The sequence below is a fragment of the Lissotriton helveticus genome, chromosome 2_2 (genome assembly GCF_964261635.1).
Source record: "Lissotriton helveticus chromosome 2_2, aLisHel1.1, whole genome shotgun sequence".
Classification (NCBI taxonomy): Eukaryota; Metazoa; Chordata; class Amphibia; order Caudata; family Salamandridae; genus Lissotriton; species Lissotriton helveticus.
The window spans coordinates 144,740,113-144,765,399 of NC_136060.1; the positions used below are offsets into that span (position 1 = coordinate 144,740,113).

General features: G+C 44.8%; 1 protein-coding gene across 1 annotated transcript in view; it reads right to left on the reverse strand.

Annotated features, from left to right (window-relative positions):
• The window catches only part of ATP10D (ATPase phospholipid transporting 10D (putative)), a 745,681-nt gene that overhangs the window by 305,446 nt on the left and 414,948 nt on the right, over positions 1–25,287 (reverse strand). Inside the window, exons 7-10 of the mRNA XM_078678229.1 lie at positions 12,823–12,954; positions 5,839–5,966; positions 5,504–5,756; positions 3,749–3,939 (exon numbers count right to left, since the gene is read on the reverse strand). Coding sequence (XP_078534355.1) covers positions 3,749–3,939; positions 5,504–5,756; positions 5,839–5,966; positions 12,823–12,954 — 704 coding nt within the window. The remainder of the gene's footprint in view (positions 1–3,748; positions 3,940–5,503; positions 5,757–5,838; positions 5,967–12,822; positions 12,955–25,287) is intronic.

Here is a 25,287-nt window from a genome sequence, read left to right on the forward strand (position 1 = left end):
ACTAAGTGGCTATTTCCAAAGTTGGTGATTTAAGGTTTTATTTGATTTATACACATTACTTTCTTATCTTTCTGCAGTCCTGATAAAGCCAATATTAATTGGGGCTGAAAAGCATTGACTTATGTGGAGGAGCTGATTTGTGGAAAACAATTAATGAATAGTTTAAAGCAGGATGGGTACCATCACCTGGAACAGGCAAAACAAGACCGAGTTGTTAATCATTGTGGGCGATACTTCATTGCTGCACCGCAGTGCGTCACAATATCACAACGTGGTGCTGTGGCTGAGGTACTCTTACAAGGCCTTTGAACATCATGACCTTAAGGTACAGATCACATCTTGGCAACATGTTGGTAAATCCTTTGGACCCTAGTTAACCTACTTCAGTGTCACCACTGCTCCCTTGTACTTTTGCCACAGACATCCAATGCTCTTACAGGGTCACTGTATCTAGACAAATGTTTGTTTTGTTTTTTTTAAGATAGGTTTTTTGATTCTCACCAACTGTCATGCCCCGACTTCCCTACAACACTGTACCTTTAAAGCTACCACTATTTAAGACACCAAGACCCACAGAACGACGCTTTACGTTCTTGCGTCTAGCTCCTTCTGTTGTGGGTTCCGTCCCGTTTCTGAATTGCCCGACTTCTGGTTTGGTGAATTTGCTTCCGTCTACGCTGGTGGAGTGATTCCTGCCCTCTCGTCTTTTTTGATGAGCTTCGGCTTTCATTGCTCCTTCAGTATTGTTTGTGGTTAGCTCTCGTCTCTCTCCCTGACGTCAGCTCATGTGGCGGTTACAGTTTTTGCTGTAGCGTGTTATTTTCCCCTTTCCTTGAGTCCCGCCCGGCGGCTGGGTTCTTCTCCGCCATCCGGCTGGGCTCAGCCTCTGTTCCCCTCGCGTGCTCCGCCCGGTGGCCGGGCTTGGTCTCCGCCGTCCGGCTGGGCTCCTGTACAGTTCTCATGTAGTTTAGTTAGGTTCCCTTCTCCTCCCTCCTTATTTCTTCCTGGTGCTTCGCCCGGCGGCCGGGCTTGTTCTCCGCCATCCGGCTGGGCACTGCGAAGGTGGTTTCATCATCCCTCACTATTTGCTGGATTCCCTGTGCACGTCTTCATTTCACCCATTCCTTGGCCAACTTCAGATGTATTCTGGGTTCTTGCGTGGACCTGAGTGTGGTGCATATTTCAGGCGTCTCTACACAGAATCACGGTAACAGCGCTGTGCGCTGCATTTAGATATATATATGTTGATTTTGTGACTATTGTTGAAGACCTGAATGTATGTTTTGTTTGATAGATTTTAATGCAACGTTCAGTGGTGTTGACTCCAGATCCTTACCATATCCATAGGAATATTGGACGTCTACCAGAGGCCTACTAAAAACATACAGAGTGAGAGTTCACACATTAGATTCTTGACACTTACCAGCGCAGGGTCAGAAGAAGTCATTTACCATTGTTTTTTCTGTCACCTTTGTAATAGCTCAAGACGAACACCTTATTTTATTCTACTTATCAGTTCTGCAATACGAGCAAACAAATGTGGTATGTAGTGATCAAAAATATAATATAAGAAAGGTGTATATGTATATTGTGTTTACTCTAAGATAGACTGTATTCTTATCTTCCTTTCCAGCCTACCTGTTGCCCAGTATCCACTCTGAGTTGCCACACATCCACTCTGAAGACCACCATCAAGCTCTACTATTTCTCCCCCAACCTTTCCTTGTTTTGTCTCCCTGTTTTCCTCTGGCGAGCCTTTCGATACTCTAGTGTTTGATAGAGTCGGAAGGCCGTAGGGGAAGGCTGAGGATTACTCTTCGGATTCCTGACGCTCCTGCGGAACCAGTTTGGAAATCATTACACCAACTCACCTATAGTGAAAAGGGTAGAACCTTGTCCTTTCATCCTTACCATCAGGCTTACAGGGATGGTCAAAAGCTTCCTTGACATTTTTCACTTTCTGGGATAAGCGAGGTCCACATACACATAAGTGTGTAATCACCTGGGATGCACAGCAGACAATGCTATTCTATCAAAAGGTGAACTACCATTGGAAATGTGTGGGTAGTTCTATAGGCCCATAAAAATCATGCACAGCCACTACTAAATCTCATTAAATCTGGTAGAACTCTGGATTTATTCCACCAACACACGGTTAAACCTTTAGACCATTCTTTTGCTTTGGGCCCAGTACAGGGGGATTCTGAAATGTTTAACACAGCTTTTCTTCTCGAGAGCATCACACATAAATGAAGACATGAATAGCAATTCATCATCAATTAATATACATTCTGGGATACCTTCCTCAACAAAAACGTAGACGGAAAAGAAAATTACTCAATCAGAGTTAGGTTGATCAAAACATTTGACCTCAAACCACCTGAATAAATGATCAAGTACAAGTGCCTACCTTGCCTAGGGTGGTAAAATCGGAGAGTCCCAGAAAAGCCAAATCTACTCTTTTCCATGCTCACGTCAGAAATTTGAAGGTGTTATTGTTATCAACGGTTTATCACTTCCGCAAAACTGGAACAGTCATTTACAAACCTCTAACCCATTTTGGGTCACAAGTACTCTTCTCTTACTCACCTCTTAGTTAAAGTTGAGCCAAGATGACTATTGTATGCAACTTCCAAAATACTTTCCCCAATAACCATTAGTGAGAATAACTTTTCACGACAAAAAAAGAACACTATCGATCGCTGATAATTGGTTACTCAATTTCCGGAACAGTTAAACATCTTGAGGGACGGCATTCATTGGGCCAACTGTTCACTAAGTGATTCAGAACATTGGTATGATAGAATCACACCCACTTTGAATTTCCACTGCTTCATATTCTCACAAATTGCTTTGTTAAACTCTGAAGTGAAAATTAAACACTACTTGATGTCACTGATCGACTCATCATTTTTCCTTTGAATGAGCAGCATGGATAAGCAGTCTGCTCATACATTTTGAGAACCGGGGAAATATTATTTCGAAATGGTTTTCCAGTAACTTTGTCGCAAACCTAGCAAGTCTACTTGTAGTTTTACTTACTTTCATACCTGATAAAATACACACCAGAAGCTTATGGTCACATTTTATTACAACCAGCATTCCCCAAAATGATGCCTTAAACTTTTCTACACTCCATACGCACACCAACATTTCCTTCTCTATAACAGAGTAGTAGTGTAAAGTGGAGCCTAGAGTTCAAGACGCAAAGCCTATTGTGTATTCTTTACAACCATCCACTTGACTCAGCACTTCACCTAGACCATAGGCACTAGTGTCAACCGTGATAGGACAGGACCTTTCCTCTGTAAGTGGATGAAGTGCTGAAGCAGTGGAGATTTTCTTTTTCAAATAGACAACAGCTAACGCACACTCATAATTCCATTCAAATGTGGTGTTCTTCTTTAGCAGAGGTCTGAAAACCTCTGTTGCACCTGCAAAACCGTATAGAATTTATCGTAAAATGCACAGATCCCAAGGAAAGAACATTGTTGGTCTTTAGCTGAGGGATATGGAGCCTAGAGTATTAATTCTACCAGACCAGGTCACCACATAGAATGTGAATAGGTCATCAAAGAATCTGATGACATATTCAAGTTCTATGTGACGAATGCATGGCATACATGCATTTTGGGCACAACAGTGTTCTTTGTAAAGCTTTTAGAACACAAACACCAAACAGTTTAGCAACTGAAAAATACATATTGCTAGTACATTTAGCAACATCCTTTCATTAAAGCATCCTTACCAAGGGGCTGCTGAAAGCCACATGCATTAGGTGCGGAGTGTTACTGGGATCTGCTCCATCCTCTACGCAGTCAGTTGGAGAATTTAAAGATTTTTTGCTCCGTGTCTTCTGTTTCGACTCACAGTTTACAGAGGTATAAGCAGCATCATCAAAATCTTTATCTGGTTTCTGGTACAATTTCAACCGCGTAGCTGATGAGTCACGCAAGAGATTAGAGGGAACATGCATTTATTATTTGAAAAGGAAATGCACAATACATACATTTAGCATAATAGGTAACTACTTCCTATGTAACTTACAGGTGAAAATAGTACTAATAGGAATATAAATTAATAGAATGTAGAAAACATCTGCTAAAGTGACATAGTGGTTACTAGAAAAATGAAATAGACTGTCATTGTGCAGTTATGAGTAGATGAGTCAACCATATCTTAGGCCCAAATGCACTACTCAAACTCACAATTCACTGTCAATAATATCATCTCACTACAGACATCAATTGTAAAGTTAGTATGTTCTTAATTGATTATGTACTTTTTATAACGTAAAGTATGTTGTTAAAAAAAAAACTAAAATACCTAAAAGAACAATGAGCCATAACTTACTCTTACCTTTTTCTGTGAATGTTATTACTTAATCATATATTGCATATAACGCCCATATTTTTATTTAGCACTATTTCGACAGACTTCGGAGCCAACCTTGGTCAGCCATGCAAAGCAGAAGTTGGCCAGAAGGCATGGCCTGGACTAAGGTCCTGAGGAAACCCCATCCTACAATCAACCCCACTGCTAATGGAAATTAGCGACAGGAGATGGCTTCCGGCCCTGAGCTCTCATTGGGCAGAAAAATGGGGCAGTCCCCAAACGCATTTTTCCCATGCAATTTCCCGTGGAAATTTTAGATACTACTACAGTCCAAACCACTGGACGGAATTATACCAAATTTGGCAGAAAGCTACCTTGTGGTCCTGAAAGATCCCTTTTTAAGGTCTCGCGTGGGCAGCGCTTGTGCGGTTTCCGCCAGACATGCTGTATTCAGGATATGGGTTTGAATAGCTCTGCCCATTTCTAAAGACTTCCCATGTTACATGTGTTTTTACTCGGCGCTTGTGAGCACTATTTATTTCTTTAGGATGGAGCAGTTGAAGCCAGTGCTCCTGGTTTACAGAACTCTGTTGTAAAAAGGGCTGTAAATCTGGCTCTCATCTTGCCACATTTGCTCTGCATTCAAAGACGAAGGTCTGTGTTGGCTGCAGCTGCTTCCTCCTCCCTCCTGCTTTTGAAACGCACAGCCTGGCATCACTGTCTCTGCCTTCATACGGCTGCTGCCACCGCAGTCTCAAAGCTCAACAAGCATTTGCAATGCAATAGGTCTTGCATTTGCGAGAACTTGAGCTATTGGCATTGTAAATAATGCATTTTATTTATGTGTTTTGAAAACCTGCAAGCAGTGCGTAAACACACTTTGTACTTATAGTTGTTGCTTTCGAGAATCAAAACTGGCAGTAAAAGAGGAGTATTTACAATGCCAATAGCTCAAACCCTCGCAAATGCAAGACCTATTGCATTGGTAATGCCTGTTGTAATATGGTGTAAACCCCTTCAGTAGTTTTGAAGTTACTAAGTTGAGACATTATCATTCATGGGCTATTGGAATACAATTTAATTCTGTCTAAATTATTTCCCATCTATCTCTGAAAAAATGCACTTGCAATACCCATAGTTCTTAAAACATCTCGGATCGAACCCTTACCATTTTCATTATGGGAATACTCAGTTCCGGCAATGCTGCATCTGCGGAAGAGCATTTTGTTTTCAGTGAGAGTTCCAGTTTTGTCAGAGAAAATGTACTGAATCTGACCAAGGTCTTCAGTGATATTTAAGGATCGGCACTCTATCGTGGATCCAGATTTTTCACAGTAAAACTCCGCATCTTTTTGAATAAAATAAATCTGTGCCAGTTTCACAATTTCAATTGAAACGTAGAGGGAGATTGGTATCAAAACCTGACAAAACAAAGGGGACTGATTAAAGGCGAGAAAAACAAAAACGTACAATTAAATTGTTTGTCTTTCTTAAATAGGTTACCTGCAATAAAATGATATTTGTCCAGAACATGTAGAATCCTGCTAATGCTGGAGGAGTGTGTTTTCCATCTTGCTCTGGTATAATAAACAGTGGCATTTCTGAATAACGACTCAACCATATCCAATGACCTACAAATATAAAACCACACAACTGTCAGTTTTGATCCCTTCATATATTTGGAAGCTACTGTTGGCTAGCATGTGACAACACCTTGGCAGCTTCTTTAGACCCTCTTAATTAAGTTAGAAATGAAAACGTATGCTAAAAGTCTAGCCATGCAGCAGTATCCCATCTGGCTTGCTAGTTTTCTTTATGCATAGACAATTTGTGGACAATGCTAGAATGCAATCTCTAAACTCTAGCATATCACACTGGAAGGTAGTAATGTGGCCATTCCCTTGGGACTGCCACTGATGGCGTTTAATTGAGGCAACTGAATACCTTTCCCACATTTTAGAGGCACAGAGTGTGTGTACTGCATTTCTGAAGACGGACCACTCTACTAATTGCTCACATATTCTTGATAATCGTTATGTTTCTTAATACTTTTAGATTAGGTTGTGTACTACGAAGGGATGCACCGTTTATACTTTGTGCCCTTGCTAATGAACCTCTAGAAGGGGATAGGGATTGATAGAAAATCTTTTTGCTTGTACCAGAATTTGGTCCTCCATTGTGTTAAATCTAAATAGTCGATAATGCTCCTTCATCAAGATGGCACTTACTCCATACAAGGGCACTGTCAATTGATTCCTCAAAAGTCAGGTGGTATGTGGGATATTCAGACCCTAACTTAAAATGTGTAAATTTGAACCCACTTACTGCGTTCATTTAAGAGCTGCACAAATGTTTCACTTGTAACTGAACAGGTAGAATAGATTAGTAATTAACTCTAGACTTAAACTATTGTATTTATTCCGAATGTTTTTAGATGCCCTTCCTTCAATGTTGATTAGCTTGGAACACACAATTAACAAAGGTTTCGGAGGTAAATTAGTGCACTTTTGCTTCTCCAGAGTTTTAAAGAATATAAAATCTCTGGATGATCTGACATTTCTGGATCTACAGCGCTCCTACTGGTGAGGACAACTACCACAAATAGGAAATGTTCATTACTAAATGAGCAATTACTAGAATAATATATTAATATTTTTGAGTAAACAATCAAAAAATATGATTTTTGAGAAACTGAACTGCATTTACCAAAGTGTACTGTGGGAGGACAAGTGTAACTTGTGAAACTGAGCTATATCTCTATGGGGTTTTCAAAACCTTTGAGTTGGGCCTAGTGGCAAACTGGAGGCCATTCCTATGGAGGGGTAAGAATAAAAAACCAATGCTGCCGCAAAGACAGCACAGAAAGCTCTGGATTTAATACCTGAGTATATGCCAGCCAATAATTATTCTAGGGCTTCATACCAATCTATTTTTTTTTTAGTTTGTCTTTATCATTACAGCCATGAACCAACCGTATGCAAATCAGCCTTGGCCAATCCCCACACTGCATTGTCTAGACCAAACTGCCAGGTAGATGTCTCATTTGAAAAGGAGCACGAGGAGTAGCAGACTGGTTACAGTCTTGTTAGGCTTCAGTGTGGTTGCGCTTAAGCGAGCTTGGCACTCCCTTCGTAGTGTATCCCCTCCTTCATAAGGAGGATCATGTAGCACAAAATATATTGGATGGAATGCTTGAAATAATCTAAAATGCTGGTATTTGCGCTGGGATGCACTCTAATCCATCAGTTTTGAGCCTATTTATACGAAAACAGAGGCCAACCATATATAAATTGGATGTGGCCCTGCCCCGAAAGATATGGTCCAGGTGGGGCTGTTCGACTATCTACCGCCTGAATGAGAACACCAGCAGCCCTGAGTGCTGCTGAGATTGTAAAGAAAAACATTTGCTGTGGTCCATTAAATCTATAGTGTTTCAGGTTGCTTATCCGTTTATAGGAAAGCAACTAATCGGTGGCTGCAGCGTACTGAGCATCAGCTCACACCAAAACTTAGCTTGCTGGCATGCATGAGGTCTAGCAAACAACGGAGAAATTGAAAAGAGGTCAAGAAGACCGACACTGAAAGAGAAATGATTCTAAATTAGAGGTGACACACCTTTTACAGTAATGGCAGAGGGCAGCATAGATGATCGTCAGTGGGAGGGTTCTCCAACGAGAGGAGAGAGAAAAGTCTGACTCGCAAAGAAACTGAGTGGTGGATACAATTTCCCACATTTATTTATACACCTTTATGGAAACGTGGACGTTGCAGAAAAATAAATGACAGTTCTGAATTATGTTGAATGCCCAACCTTCAAACTACAAGTCTAAACATAAGGGATGATTTGTTTCAGCAACCTAACGGGGCTTGGGCACCCTGAGAGGAAGACAACTGTTCTGAACTCTAACAAATGACAACCTTGTGTTGGTAGGAGATGCAATCAAGCAGCCTGAAAAACCTACATAAAGAATGGATGAACGGAATTCCATATTGGGATTACGTCAAGCAAAACTTAGGCAATGAACAATATACTGATAACCAATGAAATAAAGAAGAAAATGACAATGTGAAAGTGAAGATAGTGCAACATGAAACTCAGAACAGTCTCTTACAATGACAGAATCGTGTTGTCTGTCCGATCCTTCAAAGGAAAGTCAAAGGACTTGAACATATGTGTTGTGATTCTACCATTGTGGTAGCAGGTTAGTGAAATGAAGGAGTAAGTTGTTTCAAGGTCCACCATCGGGGACTTTGCCACAAAGTGAGCTATGCACAGAAGTGATCATTGTGCATCATTCAGGGAAGGACCAGATACCTGCGGACTACTTTTCCAGAGTGCTTATCCAAGGTCATAGTACTCCATCCAAAACAGCTGAAGACTATATCAATTTCATAGTAAAATAAAATAGATTGGCCGCTATTTTGACATGAGCCGTGATAGCAACATACTAAGGTTGAAATCAGTTAAGTAACAGACACCCTCAACCTCTCACCACTGATGGTGAATATCAAAAATACAAGAATGTCAAAGATAAACTGTCCATAACTCAGGAAGTAGTAATACTGTGAGGATCAACAATCCTGATTCCAGAGAGTTTAAGGCAGAAGATGATTGACGTGGCCCAAAAAGGACATCGAGTAATCGTTGCCACAAAACAAGCTCGCTGAGACAGAGTCTGGTTTCCATATCTCGACGAGTGGGTTGAGAAGAAACCAAAGGCCTACCATCTGTGCAACTGCCTTTCTACTAAAGTTATTCAGCACACCATAAATCTAAATCCAAATCCGGTATTTGTAAAGGGTGAACTATTCATCCCTAAGGGTCTCAAGGCACTAGGGGCGGGAGGGGGAGATGTAGTGCCTCGCAAGTTAGCAAAGACAGAACCCATTTGGCTCGCGATGGACTCCTGAGAGCTATGACTTAAGTGTTACAACGAAATGCAATAAAGGTCTATTTAGATTGTTGATTTCACAGCTACACGCAGAAGAATAAAGGCGTGTACTACTAAGATTTGTGTGCAGTGTAGTCATTTACAGGTACCCAGGCTGGGGAAGACGCTACACATTGTATTAACCTCTTCTTCAGTGAAAAAATGCAGAAGATCCAACATCACATCAACATCTAGCTTGCTTCATCTCTTACACCTACCCCTTCCCATTGAATCTTACACTAGTGAGCCATCATAGCCCTATTTCTTGCGGATCTCACTGATGTACTAAATTCATTCAAAGTCACTTCTTATAAGGAGGTCTTACCCTCATCAGAGCTCTCTCTGGGGACACTATTACTTCTCCCCTAGTTGCCATTGGCAATGCCTCCCTCACTCAATACATCTTCAAAGTATCGAGACTGCGGAGACCAAGCATTAGCCACCGAGCGGTCTGCCACTGGCAGGGCTGGTGCTGAGTGCAGATTGTGGCCAAACGCGACTGATGCTGGAGGGCTCGTGGCAGCCGGTGTAGGGCTGCGACTGATACCTGGGGGCGGCTGTGGCACCTGACCTTGCATTCTGGAGCAGACTTGCGGGGCCTGCCTAAACTGTGCTGTCGTGGGGTGGGATGGGGGAGGTGACAAACTTGGCGCTCCTTCTCTCCCCCTCACATCCTTTACCGGCTGCTGCAGTGCCACCTTCAGGCCTCGCCTGCACCAGCCGCAAGTGCTTCCTGAGACTATCCGGATTTTGGACTCTCTGGCAAGCGGGCAGCTCTCTGTGCGGTGACCTGAGGGGGTGCTCGCCCTGAACTGGAACTGTCTTGATGTGGCAGCGGTTGCGGGTCTGACACAGGGAGGCCCAGAGGACCCTGAGAAACTGTGAAAACACCCTGGCGGCCGAGCCAGAGGGTCTGCCTCCCCATCTACTCAATGACAACAGTCCAGGTCCCATAAAATACAATGTCTTGCTGAGTTCCTTGGGGGCCTACCTACTCTGGCCTTCTTTGCCCCCCTACCCCTCCTCCGGGCTGTCAAGATCTACACCACTGAGGTTGGCACTACCCTCCGTGGACTCAACAGGCACATCAGGTGCACTGGGCGCTATGTGGTGGATCCTGCCTGCCTGCATGGAAAGGGAAACTGCTGTGATCCAGGGGCCGTGACCCCGACTGCCCCAATCGTTACTGGAAGAATGCATTTTGTGAGCTGGTCCCTCCTCCTCATTGGCGGTGCCTGGCCTTTTGATCCTGCATCCAGTATTAAGGGAGAAGTAGAGTCCTAGCGGCAAAGACCAGAAGACATCCTTGATGCGTGGGCTGCTCGTGCTGCCTGGTGGCAAGTGGGCCTGACAATGTCCCATAATCTTCCACCCAACAGAGGACACCCGACGATGGGTAGTGGGAATCTCCCCCCCTCCCCCCCTCCCCCAATCGCTATCAAACAAGACGGAACAGTTCACCACTCCCGCGATAGGAACAAGGGAGGTGGCAGGGGCTCAGGAGACCATGCCCTCATCTCAACCACTACCGGATCTTGCAACGATAGTCAAGGCGATACAGGATTCTCGCGAAGCAGTCGAGACTAAAGTTGAGTTTGCAGATTGACCTCTCACTGATGAGACAAGATCTGCGGAAAAAGTAGCTGACCGCATAACCGAATCGGAGACCCGAATCGCCACTACTGAAGATGAGGTAACCACTCTCAAGCCTCAAGTGTCTAAACTGGTGGCATCAACCGTGGTGCTTACCGAAAGGGCAAAGGATGCTGAAATCCATTCCAGGCGTAATAACTTGCACCTGGTGGGACTTCCAGAGTCTCGACAATGCTGTGCTGGCCATAAGCCTCGAAACGTGGTTCCGCTCTTGCGTCCCAGCAGACAAACTGTCCAGTATATTTGTCACTGAGAGAGCGCATCGCTCCCTGGCCCCCAGAGGGGAGCGCCCCATGATATTGAGAATCCCGAACTTGCGTGACCGGTTTGCTATTTTACGCGAAACACTCAGTCAGACCTCCGGCATTAGATTTCTAGAATAAGGATTGTTCTAGACGATTCTAGGTAGGTACAGCAGAAACAGCAGCCCTTTGACTTACGTTAAGTCATCTTCCAATCCTCCTCCTACTTCTTTGATACCCCAGAACAGGTCTGGGAATGGGCCACGGAATATAATAGTCTACAGGCCCCTAATCAGGAGAGTCAACGTGCGGATGACCTCCAGCGGTCCCGTTCGGCACTCCTCATTCGAAGACTAGGGAACAAGCGCTCTAAATTCCAGAAATCAGGGAAAATCCAACAGGAGATGGTTGGCCACCTGGGGACCCCCCCGCCCCCTCCATCTGGTGGCAGAAGCACAGGCAACAGAAACATCAACCTCTGAACTTGCTGCCCCCTGCAGCTTACTGGCTTGCTTGATACAGCTCCATGCTTACCAGAATTATCCTAACTAATCTTGTCTGAATCTTTCGCAACAAGATGCACCCCGTATGCTGCTGTGGGTAAACGCGGTGGTGGCTGCAGAGGCCCCAGGGACTCAATCTGGACTGGGAGAGACTGCACCGGCCCACCTCCGGAGCCCCCCGCCCACACTGATTCTTCCAAGTTGACTGCTCTATTATTAAACACAGCCCAGTGACCGACTGTAATAATGCTCTGTTATATGTATATGCTATGTGGTTCATGATGCTTTTGATGGTTCTATGATGATGTCAGGCCTGTAGCTTCAGTGAGCAGTTGGTCCAGCTCTGTCTGGCATGAAGAGTTCAGGTCTTTCTTTGAAGAATAAATCTACATGAAGAATACCATTGGATTGTATCTTTTATTTATCACAACATGCTCCTACTTTATATGCGCAGTCAGGCATAGCAGCAGTCTTAGTAAGTGTGAACACTGCCGTCAGATGATACCTCCGAGTTATTTTTTCATTGCGCTTCCCTATTTTCTTTTTTCTTCTCCTCTTCTTTTCAAGTTCACCATGTTTCTTATAATACTAATGCCTTTTTTCCCCTCTGGCTTTGGTTTAACAAGCCCTCCAACGTAGTGATACAGATGCTCAGGCCAGCGGTGAAGACCACCCTATGGGGCAATTCTAACCCCTGGCGTTTTGATCCCGCCAATGTATCATTTTACAACTTAGTCCACCTAAAGAGGATGATTTATGATGAAGGTATTTTCAGAAACAGTGACTTAAATTTAGTACTGCCAAAATATACAATATGATTTTAATTCTTGCAAAACCGACATCGCTACACTAAGCCCACCAAAAGGGATTTACGAAGGAAAGTGACATTTTTAGGACATCCCTAAACATCCAACTGCAAGCACACATATTGAAGCTCAGCCTTCCTTGCTGCTTTCTTCTGTCATTTATAAAGAGTGTACATTGTGATGGTCACAAAAATGGCACATGTTCTATAATTTCCCTTTTCATGTGATGTTAGTATGTGGAGTGCAGTCAAAGTGGTGTTTTTCAGTTTTTATCTGTGTTTAATGATGAGGCTATTCCCTTTTGCCCTAAAGAAAGAAATCAGACTAATAACATAGCATTTACAAGTCTTACCTATGGCTCCGAACAAACACATTGCGAGCAGAAGCAGAACACACCACAGGATGTCCATGTTCATCCGCCGCTCTAGTTTACTGCGCTTGTAACGGGGGCCGCTATTATTCAGCATTGCTTTGGTTTCATGGCCTGAAAGGCAAAGTCATCACTTCGGTCATTAATCAAAGGTTTCGAGTGGGCCGCACGCAAACAGCTTTTACAAACATGCAACAAAACCAGACCTTTTAACCTCAAACACGGACATGCAATCTTCTACTATCTACAAATTCCATAAACATTGAAGTATTGCTTTCTTTGTGAAAGACTTCGAGTTCTATAGTTTGCCCATACCTGGAAACTCTGGCCACATCTTGTCCCACGACAAGGAGTGGTCTTGGCTGGAAAGCTGAAATGACGGGCACAGTGAGGAGGGGGGAGAAAGTGATGGGGAAGCAAAAACGATTATTTAGCTATAACATTGTGTACAGTGTCAGATTCCTAAACGTAAGCTCCATTTAACACGAACTGTTCGAAAAATAAGTGCAACTTTCTGCGTTTTACCCAACACAACTAGGTGGCGTTAGCAATTCCCTGCTGTTGCTGTGTGCACATGGGACACAAACCTAATATATGGATAAATATATTGTCCTTATGAGTGCCTCTGGTAATATAAGGCACGCACGCGCTCAATACAATACAGTAATGGAATTGGAAACATACTCTGGGTTTTCTTACCGGACAGGAGATAAAAGCTTGACTTGATTTAAAGCTTCATTTCTCTAAACAGGGCTGTAACTGAACGAACACGTACGTTTCCTGTATCAAGCGTTCACCCAATAACAATTAAACAGTAGCCTCGTGAGCTGTAAACATGAAATACTCCAGCAAAATGCCTGTTAAAGACAGATGCTCTGCCGTCCTCGGCCACACTGCTACAGACTAGTTCTCTCAGAGGGATGGGGTCCGAGGATGTAATAAATAATGCGGGCTTCACGACTCTTCACGTGCTTGCCCTGGCACTCGCTTAACCAGAACCCACTGTAAAGGTGGCGTAATGGATGGAGCTGGGACGGTCTCTGATATCGGACAGCATGGCCTGGGGGAGAGGCCATCGGGCAGATATAAAAGGCAGAAGAGAACCTTTGTCGCTCCCTGGACATTTCTGAAGGGTGGCATGAGCATGCCAGTATGCAACAGCAACATTAGGTCGTAAGGTCGAACAGCACGCACTGTGGTTTAGCAACAGACTGAGAAAGCTGAGACTACAAGCCTTAAGGAAATGTAACTTAGTACTCAGACAGAGACAATGACATTTAGAGATTTACAACTCCAGCAAGCATTGGCGTCAGGTCTAGAACATCGACTACATTTCCTTCAATTCCCCAAATGAGAACACAGTGCTGACGGAGGGACTGTCTAAGGGAGTGATCGCTTTAATATGTAGGACACTGATTAATACATGCTAGACACTCCTGGCCTCTTGGAAACATGATGAGAGCAGTGCTTAATTCGGAAAAGAATAGGTGCCGGCCTAAAGTTTTCAAAGAAGCCTGCCGGTGACCGTGCCAAATGTCGGTGTTGCTGAATACCACAGCTGTCGAGACTTTAATTCACTTCACGCCTCTTTCAATCAACAATATACTCCACCTGCCCCCATATTGCACTCTAGCACTTTTGTGGGTTTCTTTTAATCCCAGATTTCTCAATTAGACACCTTTTTCCAGTGTTTCAACTCCTTTTTTCCCTTTTTGCTGTTTTTCTCTCTTGTTCTCGATCAAATTCTGATGTTTAATAAGTCCAGGAGATCAAAAAGAGTGCCCTTGGGCTCCACCTGCAGCCACTGGCTCAAATTAAGCACTGGGTGAGAGGGAGACTTAGACCCCTATAGTACATAGTGGGGAAAGTGGTACAATACCCACGAGAGATGAGTATGTGAAAATAATGCACATGTTAAAAAGGTAGACAATTGTAGGATGATGGTCAATACTATTTATTGATAATTTCTGCAGTACATGTGAAAAGGACTGTGAAACCGATGTTGCTGTGAATTATGGTTCAAAGGCATCCAATACAAATATTTTAAATTATTATGCAATATTGTGCCGACAGAGGCATGCAGAGACATTGCTGGGCTATAGGTTAATGCAAAAGTACCACCTTTACTATTAATGTCATTTAAACATATAGATTGGTGCGTGGGGGCAGGGAATCACTTATCAAGGTAGGGGCTGCACACAAAATGTTCCCAAAAATATGGGGTAACTGGATGTCATTTTATGGGAGCATAAAGACACTAGACAGTAATAGGAAGCGCACAAATTCTTTATTATAGTTGATACAATATGATCATGTCTTAAGTCGGCAAAAAAATATGCAAAAGTGATTGCCTTCCCCAAATCTTCTCAGATATGTCAAATGTGCCACTACCACTGGACAACTCTGCATCGGGAGACTCGACAGAAAAGATTAGGTTGGAAGGCAATCATAAGGCACTCTTTGCTCATGCAAGGTGATTTTAGAGGCTCAGCTGATATAGGGTAAAAACAACTTGATTAATTCATCTAACATCGCAGACAAATGGGTTATAGTACCAAAGGGGCTGAATTAAAACTGGGCTGTGTTGGTTCTTCAAATCTCTTCGGATTGAAAAAAGTACTAAATAGAGAGAACAGAGTCATGAACAAACCCCCTTCTTACACATACCAGCTAAAGACCCTACAGTGAGGACACCAAGAAAAGCCTATAAAAAGCCATCTAGTTAGCAAAGAGCTACTATAAAAACAAAATCTGGGATGGAAAATGCTACTTACCCTATAAGCATTTGTTCGTGGCATATAGTTCTATAGATGCACATACTGTGCATAGTCCTGCCATCTAGTGTTGGGCCCAGAGGTGTGCAATTTGTTTTACTTCAAAGACGTCTTTCGAGTCACGAGGTACTGTGACCTCTCGTCTTAGCAATAATGCGCATGGTCATCAACTCAATTGTTAAGATTATTTTCCCGTATAACGGGTGAGGATGGAATGTGAAGTGAAGCAAAGCGATGTGTAAAGATATGTCCAAGCAAAAAAGGGAAAAGAGAAAGTAATAGACTGCAATGGCTGCAGGCATCCGGGAAGGAAGGTGGGCGCTTGTGAATCAACAGCACTATATGTCACAAACGGATGCTAACAGGGAAAGTAACCTTTGCCGTTAGAGGCAGGTGCGGCTATAGATACACATGCTGTGCATAGACTGTAAAGCAGTCCTCCCAAAATGCGGTGGCTAGCCTGTAGGTGTTGTAGTAGATTGAAAGAATGTACAAAGAACTTCCTGGCCAACGTTAGCTTGCTGGCTGACTAGGACATCCACACAGTAAAACTTTATGAAAGTGTGTGGTGTGGACCAGGTAGCTGCTTAGTATATATACTGGTGTGTACCCCGGGAAGGCCATAGAGGCTCCTTTCTTTAGAGTATAGTGCACTCAAGAAGGAGTGGGTAGAGTCCTCGTGGCTTTAGCACAGCATGCCTGGCTGCATTTAATTATCAATCTTGCACTGCCTGACTTGGCTAGAGCCTTTCCTTTGTTGGGTTCGGAGAAAGCAACAAAACGTTTTTTGTTTTTTAAATTTTTTTAAATGCTCTGGCTCTATCAATGTAGTACATAAGGGCTCATTTTACATCCGAAGTATGGAGAACCCGTTCCGGAACTGAATCAGGCTATGGGACAAAAAAACGGGAAGTGCAATGGACTGATTAAGGTGGAACTGAGAGACCACCTTAGGGAGGAATTTGGGGTTGGTGAGAGGACAACCCTACCCTTATGTACTTGGAAGAAGGGTTCTTCCAGGGTGAATGCCTGAAGCTCACTGACTCACCTGTGTGAGGTGAAAGCAAACAGAAATGCCACCTTACAAGAGAGGAACTGAAGGAGGCAGGTGTGGAAGTGCTCAAATGGAGGACCCATGAGTCGTGCGAGTACAAAGTAGAGATTCCAAGAGGGTGCTGGCAGTACCTGGGGAGGAATGACCCTTTTGGTACCCTTCATGAAAGTTTTAAATGATTGTTATCCTGAAGAGAGATATGTTGTCCATTCTGAATGTAAGCAGCCACAGCTGCTAGATGTAATAGTATGGAGGTAAAAGCTAACCCAGCCATCTGCAAGTGAAATAAGTAACACAATGTTTTGTACCATGGCTTTTAATGGGTCCATCGGTTTAGAGTCAAATCAGCAGACAAATGTCTTCCACTTTGCCGCGTAGCCCGCACGGGTGGTAGGACTGCGCACCTCATTGAGGATGCTCACTCTCAGGATACAGGAAGAAATTAATGCTGTGTCTTCTCAAATGGGCTGCCAGCACTGCTAGGCATTTGGTAGACAATCCTGGGGCTGTTGTCAGTCCACAAGGCAGAACTCTGAAATGGTAATGACATCCACTTACCATAAACCTGAGGTACCGGCGAAGTGCTGAGTGAATCGGTATATGAAGGTATGCGTCCTTCGGGCCGAGTGCCATCATGAAGTTGCCTTCTTGCAGCAATGGTATTACATCCTGTGGTGTCACCAAGTGAAAGTGCTCAGACAGAATGTAACAATTGTGAGGGCGTGGGTCCAATATTGGCCTGAATGTCCAATCTTTTTTGGGTATTAAACTAGAGGCAATATACCCCCTTGCGGTGGGGTCTGCGTGGGACGGGCTCTATGGCCCCTTTTAACAGGCGAGCTTTTACCTCCTCTTTGAGAAGGTGAAGATTTTGAGGGTGGAGGATTTGTCTGCATGGAGGAATTTTTTGCCGGTGGAGGTTAGTTCCAGGCAGTAATCATTGCGCACAATGGATAGTAGCCACTGTTCTAATGTTATTTCAGGCCACCAACAGTGAATCTACTGCAGGCTTCCCCCAAAAGGGAGGGGAGGAATGTGTGTTGAGTCATTGGAGGTGGCGGCTTCCCTCCCAGGAGTTCCTCTACCTCTGCCTCTCTGGTTACCCCCACCCACCTCTGTAGTAACCTTTCCCACCTTGCTGGTGATATGTTTGCTGCTGCTTTTGGTATGTCTGGTTGTCAGAGGTGGTGGTCTTGGTGGCCCCTCTTCCCTGATATCAGCGAAAGCGCTGCTGACGTGGAGTAGTTGACTGCAGTGCCTCCATGGATTTAGTAGTTTCTATATCCTTTTTTATTTTCTCTAACTGGGAGTCTACCTCCGGGCCAAAGAGATGTGTCCCATCAAATGGGACATTAAGCAGGTGTTGTTGCACCTTAGGTTTGAACTGTGAGATGCATAGACAGGCATAGCTATGCAGAAGGATTGTGGAGCTTATTCTTCTTGCTGCGGTGTCTGCACTCTCTAATGCGCAACGCATAGTGGCATTAGAGATCCGCCTACCTTCAATGACTAGCTCCTGTCCTCTTTTGTACTGCTCGGGGAGATGTTGAAGCAACTCTTCCATGTCATCCTAAGTGGCCCTATTATATTGTGATAGAAAACCCACTCAATGGTCTAAACCCCAATAATTTTCGTTGTCCACTGCAACCCGTTTTCATGCCGTATCTTTGCATTTGCTTTCCTTATCAGGAGGAGGTGCATCTCCAATACTGTTGGAGGCTGCCCTCTTCCTTGCTGTTGTTACAACCAGGGAGTCAGCTGTTGAGCATCATCTGATATAAAGTGGGTCAGTAGGGGATGACTTGTATTTTCATTCAATGTGTGGGGTTAATACCCTAGATTTTACTAGGTGGTTGAATATCTCCTTGAATACTTTTAGCATTGACCCTATCATTGTTAAGTACTGAACAGTGCGTTCGGTCTTGGAGGGTGTTTCGACTAAGAAGTTGTTTTCTTCCTCCATAGTATGCATCTGCACTTTATGGTATTCAGCAGCATGCTGAAAAACACTGATAGGAGAAAGTATTGTCAGGTGGTGATGCCTTAGTTAGGACTGGCACCTCAATGTCTGGATCTGGTAGTACTACATCGCATACATCCAAAGGTTGTGGGCTTTGGGAGGAAGCCCCTTGTGAGGCTGTGTCATGACTGAAATGACAGGGCTCCCTTTATCTCCATTGCCAGAATTTGTGGATGACGGGGACATTGGATGTGGAGTTGATGTAATGTCAAGTGGCCTTATGCTCCTTGATCTTCTTCCTCGGAAGAGGTAGGTCATTATCCATCCTTTTCCATTTGTGGGCCATCTCATGTAAATTTCCCTTCTCTGAAGAACGTTTTTCAGCCATCAGTTCTAGCAGGTTTACAAAGATATTTTCGTCCATGTCCGCAATGGTTGTGGTTTTTCCTTTTCTGGGCGTCAAGTTCTTATCAGTCTTTTTCTTCCTATGCTCTACCAAAGTGTGTGAAGTTGATGCCGTCAATGTCGATATTTTCTTCTGTGTTGACTTATGACTCGGCTCCAATGGTTTATTCGGAGTCGATGTATGACTAGGCTCCGATAGGGTATGCTGCATAGATTCTACACTTTTGGTCGGCTGTGACTGTTTCGTCAACCCCAATGGCAGCTGTGGTGTTGAAGGTTTGGTCAGTGCCATACGCTGCAAAGGCATCAATGACTTTGTTGGCACAGAGGGCTGCTGTCCGTCTCCTCCATGTCTGTTCCTGGGGAAACATCCTTTACAACGCAACTTTTACCACGCAGTGCCTTTACGACGCAACTTTTACAACGCAAACCATTACAACGCATTGCGCTGGGGGGCGCTCTAGGATAGGGAATAGGTTTAATTTGCTATCCAACACCTTTCCTACTATCCACGGGGACTGGAGTTGGAATACTAAATTAAACTATTCACTATCCAGTGCCCCAAAGCACTATGCGTTGTAAAGGCATGCGTTGTAAAAACAGCGTTGTAATGTCATACATCCCTGTTCCTGTGGCCTTGAGCCCGATCGGGATCGAGCGCAGTCTCGTCCTGTCTCAGTTCCGAGGCACACTCTTGGGGTCGGCCAGAACCCAAAGGCTGTGGGGCACTAAGACAATGGTGGGAGGGTTGTAGTGGTAGTTCTTTGCTATCTGTGGTAGTCTGGGGACCTTGGTTACTGACAGCCCTTGATGTTGTCTTTGCCCTGGTCCTGATCCTGATGCTGCCTCACCTTCCAGAGATTCCACATTCAACGTCATGCTCTTTCTCCTCATGTAGACTGGAGTCCTCGGAAGAAACCGTGCGAGCTGCATAAGATAATGCTGCAATTTAAGAGTGTCTTCATTGCCGAACTCTAGCTGCTGTTTCTCAATTGCAGAGTATTATGCCTCCACAGTCAACTCCATGTTATGAGCTAGGCATCAGGAGCGTAGGGTTTTCTTATTCGATAATGGGCCGCAGGCAGCGAAGTCCTGCTCGTTGTACTCCGGCGACAAGCAGAGGTTGCAGATGACGTGCTGATCAGAGTATGCGTATTTTGCCCCACATCAAAGGCTCTTCCTGAAACGTCCCTTTATTACCTTCCATCAATTGGAGCCAGTGGTGGCTCCTCTGCTAATGCGGAGGAGCGTTGTCCTACTGGTTTCTAATCCGTGAAAAAAAGGAAAAACAACTGATAATAACATAACATTATTATCTTTTTATTTTACCTACTGCAGTGGCTCTGTTGTTTCCTGAAGGAGGGGCTGGGCCCTGTGACTTCAGAGCACGGCAGGAAGAGGAGCGGTGTCACTCAAAGGGTGCATGACATTTTGACTGGCCCGCTCGGGGCACCAAAAGCAGTAATGCGCACTTGCCATGTTCTCCATCCAGGCTGCATTACAGCCTGGGTGAAGAACATGCCCCAGGTTAGCATGCTTGGTCTGACTGCCAAACTACAGTGCTAAGACCAATCACAATGCTGCATTGCAGCATTTTGATTGGTCATGGGGAGCTTGGTAGCCCAGGTGCTTCCTGCTGCCGGACTCCAGACAAGAAGCAGACAAGAAGATGAAGAGGATCGGAGGAGAGTCGGCGTCATAACCGGCCGTAACCAGGTAAGTGTTCTTTCTTTTCTTTTATGATTGTATTTCCCCCCCCCCCCCCCCCCCTCCACCCTCCCCGCCCCACCACCCGAGTCCGGTTGCAGCTGTGACTGCTTGCAGCCGCGACTGCTTGGAGCAGAAAATTCTCGAAAGAACTAAGAAGGTTTCCCTCATGTTGAAGCTGATCCAAATGGAATTGTAGCTGTAATGTGAATCCAATGGCTGATGATGACAAGACCGAGTTGGATTCTTCAAATATAACCTGCTACGAGTCTGTTGTGCTTCCACGAACTGCAAAGGCATGAAGATGCACAGAGCGAGTGAGGAAGTCTCTTTTCGTGTATGTGATGTAAATGCCTAAATACGGGATGCAGTCTCGGTTCACTATTGAGCAGAACCATTCTTGGTGGGAACCCTGTAAGCAGGGCCAGACTGGCTGTGGCGGGCCCCGGGCATTTCCCTGGTGGACTGCCAGGGTGGGGACTGGTTGAGGCCGCTGGTGGGCGTTTATTTTTTATTTTTACCAGGCCCAGTTTTGCAACGTACCAAAACCGGTCCACTGTAACAAAAGCAAAAGACACACAATTGATGGACAGAATTCAGAACAAATCAAAACATTCACCCCAAGGCAAGAGATCCGGGTTAAATCCATCATTCTTTTGCTCACCATGCCACCCCAGTTTAGACCTGGCCATATGCAAATCAGTCTTGTCCCTGTGCCTCATGGGAACAGTCCAGGCCGAACTGCCAAGCCTGGTCCTCCCTGGACTGGAAACAAGCATCCTAACACCGGTTTGGGGGTTTCACCCCTCATCAGCCAGGATAGCTTGATTCCAGTGGCACAGTGAGCCCGGGAAGCGCGTCTGGGCATACCCCGCGGACTTAGGGCGAGGAAGCAAGACACACAATTGACGGACGGAATGCAGAACAAATCAAAACCTTCACCACCAGTCAAGAGATATGGGTTAAATCCATCATTCTTTTGCTGACCATGCCACCCCAGTTTAGACCTGGCCATATGCAAATCAGTCTTGACCCTGTGCCTCAAGGGAACAGGGTCAAGGGACCGGAAACAAGCATCCTAGGACCGGTTTCGGGGATTCACCCCTCATCAGCCAGGATAGCTTGATTCCAGTGGCCCCATGCGCCCGGGACCCACGTCTGGGCATACGCGGCGCACTTAGAGTGAGGAAGCAAAAGACACACAATGTCTTTTGCCTGGCTGATGAAGGGTGTTTCCCAGAAACCGGTCCCAGGATGCTTGTTTCCGGTTCAGGGAAGACCTGACATGGCAGTTCGGGCTGGACTGTTCCCATGAGGCACAGCCTGATTTGCAAATAGCTGGGTCTGAACTGAGGTGGCGAAGTGAGCTAAAGAATGATGATGGACTCAACCCAGATCTGTGACAGGGGGGGGGCGGGGGGTGTAGAATGTGTCTGTCATCTCCTTGTGTTTGCTTTGTTCGCCCTAAGTTGGCAGGGTATGCCCAGACGTGGGTCCCTTGCTCACTTTGCCACTGCATTCAAGCTAGCCTGGCTGATGAAGGGTGTTACCCAGTAACCGGTCCCAGGATGCTTGTTTCCGGCTCAGGGAAGACCTGACTTGGCAGTTCGGCTGGACTGTTCCCATGAGGAACAGGGTCAAGACCGATTTGCATATAGCTGGGTCTGAACTGAGGTGGCAAAGTGAGCTAAAGAATGACGGATTCAACCCAGATCTGTGACTAGGGGTGAGTGTCTTCAATGTTTCAGCGCTCTGTCCATCATCTCCTTGTGTTTGCTTTGTTCGCTCCCTGTAACAAAAGCAGCTGCAGTGTTTTCAACATGCATCCACCTGCCCCGCCCTCCCGGACTTTCTCCCCTTGCCCAAAGCCAGTCTGACTCAATTGCCAGAGCCGGTTTACGTTCCCAGTCTGGCCCTGCATGTGAGTCAATGGATACAACATGGATTTTATCCAATTGCGGCATAATCCCAAATACTTCTCAAATACTGTCAATATCTGTAAAAGCTGGTCTATTGTTATTTCAGGTAGAGTTACCTTCAGAAGATTATCACCTGCAAACATAGAAATCGTCTCATCCCACAAATCATCCACCCTTAGACTTCTTACAAGTGCATCTACCCAGCTCCAGCATACCACGGGTTCCAGTGGCAGCGCAAAGATCACATTTGACATGTGGCATTCCCTTCCCTGTTCCCCTACCTCATTTGAAATGTTCAAATAGGGCTCCATTTGCCTTCACCCTGGTCATGGGTCTTTGCTACAATAATATAAGCAAGGTCGTACATTTGGGACCAAATCCCATTTAATGAAGGACTCCAAACTTAGAGCCACTTCAAGTAGTCAAACACTTTGGTTGCATCTAGTGAGATATCGACTCCTGCACACTCAGCATATGCCATGCAGCTGTAATGGTACCGGAGATTAAGGATAGGGCTTCTATTGCATATAACGTCCAATTGATATAGGTGTACTAAAGGACTCCACGCCAAAAGTAGCAAATATCTTACCCAAGACCTTTGTACTGCCATTTAAGAGAGCAATTGACCAATATGGGGACCGTTCATGTTGAGATTTGAGAGGGTCATGCATAACTAAACTGAACCGGTATCTACATTGTAATTCGGTTAATGAGTGATATAGTACTCAACACCATTCCTCTTGAAGACCAAAAGGTACATTTATCTGGGTATCACCTTTAACATCCTTGCATAGAAGGTCTGCAGTCCTTCTTTATGTCTCCTGTTGTGGGTATTTAAAAGCAGTGAGTACCCACAGAATGATATATCCCTAAACAAGCTCGCTATAGCAGGACCAGATTAATCTATAATTTAGCAAAATACTTTGGCAACCAGCAGTTTGTTGAAATCTGTTATACTTTAAAAAAAAAAAATCTCGACCATGGTAACTGGAAGAAAAATAAATCTATTTAGAAGAAGAACGTGTCAGGTGGAGAAGTGTGGCTCACTGGTTAAAGGAGGCAGACCTGGAAGCAGAGGTCAGCCCGGGACCAGGGTTCAATTCCCGGCTCGGCGGGTCTTGAGTCCTAAAATGTCCATGGACTCGACAATTCTCGCTCCGGTGCCTACTCGATTCATGGGTTCACACTCTGCGACTCTGGGCAATAGCTTGCTTAATCTCCACAATGGCCCCTCGCGGCGGGATGACTGGCTTTAACCTTGCGGATACCCTGCCGGGGTTATCTCACAGGGGAATACCAGGACGGGTTCCCTAAGCAAGCGCTTAGAAACCGCTCGGTGAGTTGCGCTATATAAATTCCTGTACATTTACATTTACATTTACAAAAAGACGGTAAAATCAACCCTTCGAATATCTACCTTCAAATAGAAATACATTTCACTAAATGTGAATGTGCAATAGAATACCACAATTAATGATGCTTTGTTTAAATTACTACAAACAAATCACTCAAATTCATTTTACCTAGAGAAATGCACTACATATAGTAAAAGTTATCATGATTGGACGTTTAAAAATTCAGACAACGTTATTTAGGAGGAAGCCCCCAGCACATTTGAAGCTAAAGTTAATGAAATCTTAATTTTCAATATCGAACCGCAGATTCCTCACCTGTAGACTACTTCCATGGGGCAACACTGGACATTTTTCAAAGCAGTACTCCCAGGCACTTCTAGGTGGCACCAGGCGGATAAGCGTAGGCTTTGTTCCACCCCAGCAGTGAAGGGGCAAAGCTGCATGCAAGCGCCACCCCTGTGCGGAGACTGTGACCTCGGATACAGATCACGAAACAATTGTTGGTGCTAGGGTGCAGACCTTTAATTTGGAACCTTTTAACATGCTAATAAGAGACAACTAAATCCAAACAGTGAGGAGGGACGGCAGTGAGAAATCTGCATGACACAGAGTACCCACTAGAGAGTGTTACCAAAAGCAAGTAACTTGCATTTTTTGATGGATAGTTCCTACTGCAGGTTCCTCACTTTCAGAATAAATATCAAAGCAGTACCTGCTAAGGTGGACTGTTTACGGAGTGGGTTCAGACCAAAACAGGCGAAATGCCCTTTCAGCCGCACCTGCCTGTCAAGGCAACTCTGCATCATGACCGTGTGTCCCAACGTCCATGTCGCAGCCTGACAGATCCATGTGCCAGCACAGTGGTAGCAATGTCCGCCCTAATGGAATCAGCTAACAGAACCTCTGGAGTCCAGTTTTGGCCAATGGATTGCGGATTTTAATGCAGAGGCCTAGCCACCTCGACATAGCCCTTTTCCGCACAGAGTTTCCATACTTCGCTGCAGAGAACCCAACATAAAGTTAAGCATCTACCCATTGGTACAATTGATGTAAAAGCTTAAAGCTCATATGGGGTCCAACAGATGGAGTCTTTCTACCTCTTTCGTGGAGTGAAGCAGGGCAAAGAATGTTGGGAGAGTGATAGATTACCCAAAGTGGAAAAGAGTGTCAACTTTCAACAAGGCCACCAAAGCCCTCAGCAGCAGTTTACCTGGAGGAAAAGTGGTGTACGACGGTTGTACCAATAGGGCTTAGAGTTCACTCAGGTGACAAG